The sequence below is a fragment of the Oculina patagonica genome, chromosome 13, assembly GCF_052425735.1.
Source record: "Oculina patagonica isolate OP01 chromosome 13, crgOcupat, whole genome shotgun sequence".
Taxonomy (NCBI): domain Eukaryota; kingdom Metazoa; phylum Cnidaria; class Anthozoa; order Scleractinia; family Oculinidae; genus Oculina; species Oculina patagonica.
Genome location: NC_135770.1, coordinates 23,447,670 through 23,456,769, shown reverse-complemented (window position 1 = coordinate 23,456,769; position 9,100 = coordinate 23,447,670). Strand labels below are relative to the sequence as shown.

The 9,100-nt window shown below is 42.0% G+C and overlaps 1 protein-coding gene and 1 long non-coding RNA gene across 2 annotated transcripts; both read left to right on the top strand.

Annotated features, from left to right (window-relative positions):
• Window positions 1-1,205: 1,205 nt before the first annotated feature.
• Window positions 1,206-8,762, top strand: LOC144636451 (putative skeletal organic matrix protein 5). Its single transcript, XM_078495662.1, has 4 exons — window positions 1,206-1,508; window positions 1,643-1,685; window positions 7,339-7,465; window positions 8,083-8,762. Exons 1-4 carry the CDS (start codon window positions 1,253-1,255, stop codon window positions 8,605-8,607), a joined length of 951 nt encoding a protein of 316 aa, XP_078351788.1. The 5' UTR covers window positions 1,206-1,252; the 3' UTR covers window positions 8,608-8,762.
• On the top strand, window positions 4,721-5,017 carry LOC144636631 (uncharacterized). The gene is made up of 2 exons (XR_013567583.1): window positions 4,721-4,796; window positions 4,861-5,017. It is a non-coding gene; the product is annotated as an uncharacterized LOC144636631 (long non-coding RNA).
• Window positions 8,763-9,100: the final 338 nt, after the last annotated feature.

Here is a 9,100-nt window from a genome sequence, read left to right as displayed (position 1 = left end):
ACAATCTGCGCAACCCAAATATCACACGTTAGGTGCGATTTGTAGGATATTTCGTGGGCTATAGGGATTCTGTCATGACACATTTTCAAAGTCACATCTTATTCTTACGACTTATTCCACTTGAAATAATTCCCTTCTCGCACGAGTAAACGCGTAAAAGACCGCAGGGAATCGTATTTCGAGAGATTAAGTCCTTAACCCTTAAACATGAAACCGAATCAGTTAACAAACGTGATAAAATTTAGTGTACCTGTGTGTCTTAATATGCTTAATCTTTCGTCACTATGTACGTCATATCATTTACCACCGTTCTTTTCATTGTGCATTACAACATCTGTCAATTGTATAGTATTAAGGTCTAATTCGTAACTTACCAACATTTGGAACCTAAAGAATAAATAAAACAAATATTATTGCTAGGCCTTGGTATAGTCACGCAACATTTATTCCCGAGTTGCTTTTCGTGCGCTATATCATGTAGCGTTTGGCGAGTTTCTCCATATACAAATTCCGCCGGCAAACGAAGCTTATTTTATTTCCAGATTTTTTTTAACGATATCAATACGTTATGTTATTAGTATTCGTCATTACGAGAATTGATTCTTCACTACGCATTGATAATCCGTCATGTTAAAACAAAGCTAATGTAATCAACTCTCTCTTTTGTTGGAGTGAATCAATGTAATATTGTATTTGGTATATCATTTGCAAAAACCCACAGCTTGCCAGAAAATTTACAAATACTTTAGGACAATGATATGCCGGGCTGGGAAAAAGGTGTTAAGTGTTCGAGGTCTTAGTTATCGGGACCTTTCTGTTTTTCAGCACTTATTTTCGGGGTCTTATTTTTCAAGGTCTAAGATCTCGAGAAATAAGTTTTCGGGGTCTTATTTTTCGAGGTCTTAGTTCTCGGGGTCTTAATTTTCGTTTGTAGTTTTTGGTGTCAGGTCTTAGGTTTTGAGGTCTTTGAACTCTATTGGGGTTTTAGTTATCGCTCACGTATCCTACCAGAAGGAACTACGTCAATTGACGTAGTACGATGAATAGCAAAAAAAAAAAAAAAAAAACAACATAGCTGCACGATTAAAATTACAACAAAAGGATCCATTTCCGCTTCATGTCATATTTTGAAGTATCTTTGTCAGATAAATCACGTTTCACAGTGCATAAATAACACAAGCGCAATACTGCAGGCTAGTAACGGACCAAAGAAATTCACTTTTGAGGAACAAAGTTACGACAGTTTGCCAAAATGCGTTTGTCTTTCCAAGCTTGTTTTATCGCAATCTCCATTGTACTGAGCGTGAATGGAGACCAATCGACCCCATCTTGCGCCAAACCATACGACAAGAAGATGGCATGCAATTTGATTTGTAACTTCATGATGGATTCGGACGCCAATGATGCCATGAAAATGCTGCAAGCAAAACTGGAAGATCTTATTGCCATGTTCAATAAAAGTTCTTCCCCGCAGCCAACTACCGCACCCCAGCCACCAGCCACAACAGGTATTCGCTAGTCATATTTAGCCACGATTTTACACATTGATTAGCATATCTGGGTTGCAATGATAAGTGCATTCACATTTGCATATCGCCCTGATGGGGTCATTTATTTAGTTTATTTATAATTTTTTTGGCAGCCGTTCCTGCCTCTTCATGCAAGCAACAGTATGAAAGAGACAAGTAAGTTGATTTTCTTGAAATATATCTCTGTTTTTTTTTATACTGACAGCTTTGGCTAGATGTTATCAGCAGCTTTTTATTTCCATTCGGGAGAAAACGTCAACCTGCATTTGTTTGTTCCGTGACTTAGGGCCGGGTCGCACTAGCGTAAAAATGTTGTTACCAAAATCTGTCATCATAGGTTGCAGTGCGCCATGTCACATTCAAATAGCGAATGTACAAATTCATCCCACAACACCAATTCACAAAACATCAACTAAGTGTCAAATACGAATGGGAACTGAAAGCGGACTCCCAATTGCGAATCTCGTCACATGATCCCTCTGCCTCTCTCTCTACCTGGCCATCCGACCCACAAGAGTCCACTCTGTCACTCACATTCAGCTCCGTTCATAACCCTTCTCCGCCTCATCTCCATCGCCTGCAGTGAGGACACTCAGCGAGAGCAGTCCATAGCAGAGTAATGAAAGCAGCAACTACGTCAGTTGTGGCGAAAAAGCCAAACTCCACAGAAAGCGGTGCACACAACATAGACTCAAGTGTCTCGAAAGACACGACAAGAAAGAAGAATGAAAAATCAAACCGCGAGGCACGCCGGACGTAGTCGTGAGTCGTACTCACACGTGCAAAGGGAAATCAAGCGACCGACATCCACTGTCGAGCTCAGCAGGGTCAGTGCGCCCAACGTTCCGTACTGTCCGTCTGGGGGCGGGGAGGGGGACGCGGCGCGGTCGGGCACTTCCGCTTGTGGCATCTGGGCGGGTCTGTTGGAGGGGGCGGCTCGTGGGGTGGGGCGGGTCTCGTCCGGGCGGAACTGTGGTCCCCCGTCTCCCTGCCGCGGTCGGACTGTTGTTCGGCTGTCGCTACAGTCGGCATGGAGGACAGCCTCCTGTTCCTCTCCTTCGGTCGTGCTTGTCGCCATCACCACCAACATCTCCATCGTCCCACTTCCCTTCTGCGTGGTCCCGCGGCGGTCGCTGCGTTCTGTCGCGCTTCTCCTCCATCGGCTTTTCCAGCGCTTCTCTCTCCGCCGTCAGCTCTCTCATCGCGTCTCTGTCTTCGGGGAAGGTTCGTGCCTGGTCCAGGGGTGCGCTTCCCCGACGGTGGCCTCTGCCCATCTGTGTGGGGGTTCTGGGACTTCATTTTTTTCCGTCTGTCGTCTGTTCGCGGTCGCGCACCTCGGGAGTCACTCCACTCCTTCACTTCGTGTTGTGGTTCGACGTCGACGGCGCTTCAGGGGGCCTTCTGATGGGTGCATCTCCAACACATAGGGTCTCATAGTTGTTCTCCGCTCTGTCTCTGCTGGGCCGGGAATTTTTCGTTCCTCAGCTCGCAGCGCTTCACATCTCTCTCTGCGGTCTTTCCCTCCCGAGTCCCTTGGGGTTCCCGGTGTCCAGGCGAGTCCTTCTCTGGGTCTCGCGCGCGGTGTTGTCTCGCGGATGCAGAGTGAGCGTATCAGGTTCCCTCGTCATTCGGCGGTACTGGGTGGATTGTCTCCTAGTGTCGACCATGTCCGTTTGGTCTCGGCCGTCGTTGTCCCTCTTCGCCGTCTCCGCTGCTCTCCATCGCTGGCGGCGGGTCTTGCTTCCATTCTGCCTGCATGCAGGTGACTTCCAAGGAGCGAAGCTTCTGTCGCGGGTCCATGTTTCGCGTGATCGTGACTCACTGAACTCGCGGGGATTATTTTCGTGCACATTCGGTTGCGCTGCACGCTAATTGCCGGAACTGAAGAGTAAGTCCCAACAAAAACAATTTTGTCCTCTGTGCGCCCGGCCCTTAAAGCGTTTTTCAGTCGAGTGGTGCTTAACCAAACCCAACCAATCACAACGAGCGTAAATGACAACAATGAAACAGTAATGTTATACACGTGAAAGACAGCACGGAACGTGGGAAACTATGTCCATCTTATATTAGTGACATTTTTAACAATCACAATTCGTCTTACCTATTTTAAAAGACAATCAGACGTCCTCTGTCTAGCTACAATACTATCACATACGCCGAAAGCATTCATGACAACAATGAAACAGTAATGTTATACACGTGAAAGACAGCACGGAACGTGGGAAGCTATGTCCATCTTATATTAGTGACATTTTTAAAGCAAATTTATATGTAATATAAATGCCAATTTACATGTAATATAAATTAAAGTTAATGAAAGGAGTTCAGAGTAGTCATAAGATCACTCTATTCAAATATGCAGATCTGTCACGCAATATGCTGCAAGACTATCACTCTTGCGTTACATTCAAAGGTCAAATTCACTTCTAGAGTGTGATGCGCTATTCGGGCTGGCCAATCACATCACCCCCTTTTCTATTATGTCAATCAAGGCCATGCGGTTTTATCTAGACTTGAGTAGTTTTACTTCAAATTCTCTGAGCTCCCTAGAAGAGTTTTCACAATAATTCCCACCCACCCAACCCAACCCTCTTTGGTTCTCTTTTAGCTTAGTATTTGTAAAAATGTAGCCAATGTTCTAGTTGTACGCACATATCCGGCTATGTCGAGGGTGTTTATTATATTATTATTAATATTTTCAAACGTTAGCTATAGCTGATGGAATAAAGAAGCAAGCCCGCGTGTATAGACATTATTATAATAATTATTATTTCCATTTTGTATGCTAACTTACGTTTAGAGCTGATGGACTTAAGCAGCATGCCTGCTTACAGAAACATTGTTTTTATATTGTTACCATTTTGTATGCTAGCTCAGGCTTGGAGCTGTAGGACTTGAGCAATGTGTCTGCTTTTGAGATATTGATATACATGTAACCGTTAGCTTTAGTGTCGAGTTGGCATATACTAACTCGACCATTCTGTTATTCGATTACTGTCTCTTCTGAACTTCTTCAATAGCTTTAGACCATCTTAACTAAGCATTGTCTTTTCTTATAGTTAATAAACCACGGGAGGAGATGAAGTGCTCTGTATCATTCGCCCTTTTTCCCCATAGACTCACAGGGTCAGCTTTCCCCTTATAGTGCCCCCCCCCCCCCCCCAGTGTTGCTGTTATTGGTTGTTGTGATTGTTCCCAAGGGTCCTAGAGATTAGGACCCCAGGTTCTTGGGAACGTTCCCAAGGGTCCTAGAGATTAGGACCCCAGGTTCTTGGGAACCAGGGCATGTGGTTGTGTTTGTTCCCAAGGGTCCTAGAGATTAGGACCCCAGGTTCTTGGGAACTAGGGCTTCCTGAAAGGAAGGAGAGGATTCCAGTCTCTCGTTGCCAACCAACTAACCTGTGATACATGTACCCTGCATGATTCCTATTGATGATCCTGATTGGCAACTCGAACACTTCATCCCTTACCCCTTTACTCCCACTGAACTTGTTGTTTTGTCTTTTTTGATTTCATGGGTTGGAAACATTAACAATCACAATTCGTCTTACCTATTTTAAAAGACAATCAGACGTCCTCTGTCTAGCTACAATACTATCACATACGGAAAGCATTCATTACGCTATCCGATGTATTTATACAGTATCATACCTTTTTCAAAGCGATTATAATTCGATTTTTACCAAATATTTTTAAATTATTAGATAAGTATGATTAGCATTGCATTTTTATATAACTATTGATATGTTTCACAGTTTTTTGAGTCTAATGCTTGCGTGCGCTTTGCGCATGCGCATTAGACTCTTTGTTATATGAAAAAAGCTGTTAGCAATCCCAAGGGAATGGTTCGGGATCGATAATCGTTCGCTGTAATGTAGAAAACAATGATCAGCTGCAAGAACGGACTCCGTACGGACACGCACGATTAGTTTCAATTAAAAACAGCCAATCAGCGACACGTGTTCCCACGCATAATTAAAAGTTCTTTCTCATTAAAAGTTCTTTCTCAAGTCACGATTATTCAACACTTGAACAGGACGAAATAATTTTCCAGTTAAGACATTTGTAAGCTTTTTGTGAAAATAAATCTTCGTTTTCAGTTCAGTTAAGCACTTGTGTTTTCGTCTTGCTTAAAAAGCAAGACGTCTTTGAGAAAAAATATTTCGACGGCGACTCGCGTTTATTTACACAATGCGACCAAATATTTATTTTGTTTTAAAAAATAGAAAACTTTACCTCGGTTTTTGTATTTAAGTCATTCGAATTTTGACCAATTTTTTCTTTACAGTGCAAACAAAAACCTTCAAAAATAAAAGATGTACATGGATAAATGTAAATCAAGTTACGCGACTAAATCAAAATGCGTTTGTTCGGCCGCTTTGCAGTATTACACTGTCCCGGCCTTTGCCATACACTGAAATCGAATTTCATGCTTTTACGACTCTCAGAGATCTTAAGTTCTTCTTACAGCTAGAAAAATCATAAAATGGTTACATTGATATGGAAGTGATGATTCGCGAAATTTGTACATCATGATAAACAGTCTTCGCTCCTGTGTATGGTAGCTCGATAATAATTGCCTAGTTTCCAGCGTTCAAAAGGTCATCATTATATTGACGTGAGCATTTACACCCGTTTTTAGGAAAATCTGTCACTAAGTGCTTACAGTACAATGGAGTAACAGTCACTATTTCAAGTGCTTTTATTGCAAAATCTGTTTCAAGAGTCATCATCAAAATGGTGAAAAATCTGAAAGAAAACGATGTGAAGTTCTTCAACCCTTGTTGTAATGAACATGCTTTTTGTAAATCGTCACGCAATCTTGTCCAAATGTTTAATCGTTTCTGCTTTTACGGACAATACGGAAGAAGTAACATCAACTCCTGTTCATACTTTAAATTTTGTGAAGCATATAACATTTATGACTGTTTCGTTTTCATCCATAATCATCCACGATGCCCCTAGCTTGCTATAAGCATTTTAAATTAAACTCCCGAACACAAACCTCTAACCAATTTTAACCGGCTTACGAAAACCGCGCAATCTGTATCACTATGCCATACGGCATTAGACTCATGTCACCCTTGGTGACCTATTTTTATATTATTAATTTTCACTTTTTGTTTCTTTTAATCATGTGTCCCCAAATAAGAGAATCTTCCCTAGCTATGTAGTTTTGACACTCTAATTGGTTGAGTAAGGTGGTGTGAAAACTAATTATGCAACGTTTTAAAGCTAAATTTACCATCTTTATTATTTACTACAAAACAAAAGTTATTCTGAATAAGTTTTAAAAAATGTCTCTCATGGAACTTAACTGATTAAATACTATGTCTTGCCACTCTTCATTCTTGTGGTGTGTTCATGGCAGCCATATCGGAGGAGTGAAACAATAGAGCGATTTTCCTGTGGGAAAAAATCATTTTAATGCAACTATATTTATTTTTTTGACTCCTCCAACGTGGCTGCCATGAAAACACTCTATTCTATATTCTCAATTTAACGCCCCTGGTGTTTATTTCAAACTCAGCCCTGTGGACCCGGCGTTTATTTGATTTCTGTAAATTTTTTGAGCCCGGTGTTCATTAAGCAAATGTTTCTATTCATAATTTTTGACAAAAATTTACCTTGCCATCATTCCTACAGCTTTTTATATCTCCAATAAATGCTTGAGGGGCGTATTTATATTTTTATTCAACTTGGAAACTCGGTGTTTATTCGAGACCCGGTCTTTAATCGAAAAGTTGCAAATATTTTCTACTGTTTTTCAAGAAACGTTTTCTAACCAGCATCACTTTCATCCCTTTAGCTCGACGAAAAGCCAAGTGTTTACACTGATATTTGGTTCAGAAAAGATTCCGGTTTACTGTCACATGGGAAACTTTGGATGTGGAGATGGAGGATGGACGCTGGCCATGAAAATGGACGGCACAAAAGTATGTAACTGCTTTATGGCTCAGGGTGTTTCGGTGCGCGTGCGATCCTCTTCCATACAAGTACTGGTAGTGGAAAGGAACCCCCCGGGGGGGGGGGGGGTACTTGGGTAAATTTTTGTTGGGTATGTGCTGCTGGCCTCTCAGAATCTATACCCCATTATAGTCTTATTCTATGGCCAATTATAGACCGCATCTTACTCACTTTTGGGTAAATGTAATTTTTACGACCCCAACTTAGTCACTTTCTGGGAGCTGTTTGTCAAATATTGAACAACAGCAATAAATACGGTAACAGTTTTTTCGTCGAATATTTCCGTTCATAAATCACAACTTGCCAGATTTTCGTACTCTCAAAATCCCGGAAAAAGTGTGACCCCATTCTAGTCACCATATAAAAAATGCTTGAAATGGCGACCCCATTATAGTCAGTCCAGTCGTGAAAATGCGACCCCATCCAGCGGCACATCCCCATTAGCCCATTTATAGGAAGTGCCCCCCCCCCCCCCCGGGAGAGGAACACGGACGACAGAAGCATCCACGTATGGAAACTGCGCTTACTGTTAATGCCACTCATGGCAAACTTGAGTTATAGAGTAACATTTTCTTTTGTATTTCAGAAAACTTTTCATTACGATTCCAACTTTTGGAGCAACAAGACCGGATACAATCCTCTAGGAGGCAAGACTGGGTTTGACTTGCACGAGACAAAGTTACCGACCTACTGGAACACACCCTTCTCCAAGATATGTCTTGGTATGAAGATTGGTCATCAGATGAAGTTTGCTGTCATCAACAAGCAGGCGAACTCTCTGTACTCACTGATCGCTGATGGGCAATTCCATTCTACCTCACTCGGTCGTAGCACGTGGAAGTCGCTGATTGGTTCCCAAGCCTCATTGCAGACTGGGTGCAACAAAGAGGGATTCAATGTTGTCGGGGGTGGTAGATCTTACGCTAGAGCTAGAATCGGTATCCTTGGAAACGACCAGAAGGACTGTTTAACCTGTGATTCCAGGATCGGGTTTGGAACAGGAGGACTTAATGACAATCCCAGCACGTGTGGAAATGACAGTCCTAAGGGATATACATCCGATAATGGAGCCCAAAACATCAAAGCCATGGGATACATACTGGTTCAGTAAAATGGATTTAAGGGCCTGCTGGACGATGATTAGTCTGCCTTACTGTCCCAATGGCTTTCTATTTGCGATAGGGTGATTTCTACACAAAGCCACTAAACATACACTGTAATTATGTTAAATAGTTCCCATCCTGCAGTTTTCCTATCTTCAAGCGATTTCCTTTAGAATCGGTTTACGTTTATTGATTTGTTATGAAGATAGCTTTGTACTCGATATATGAAAGTGAAACTTGTTTAATTCATTAAACAATATGTCCTATTCTAACTGCGTTACAACATATTGGGTGTGAAACACGATTCTCAAGCTACGTATACGCATAATCAATCTGCTCTACTGCCTAGGTTCTTTTTCATTTGGAAAGCATGTGGCGAGCGCGCAAAATTGAGTTTCTAATTGCAGCTGATTAGCCACAAAAAAGAAAAGAAAACAGAAGTCGACAGGTGACTCTCCTTGTATAGCTTTACTTGATACCACGCAAGAGGCTCCATATAGC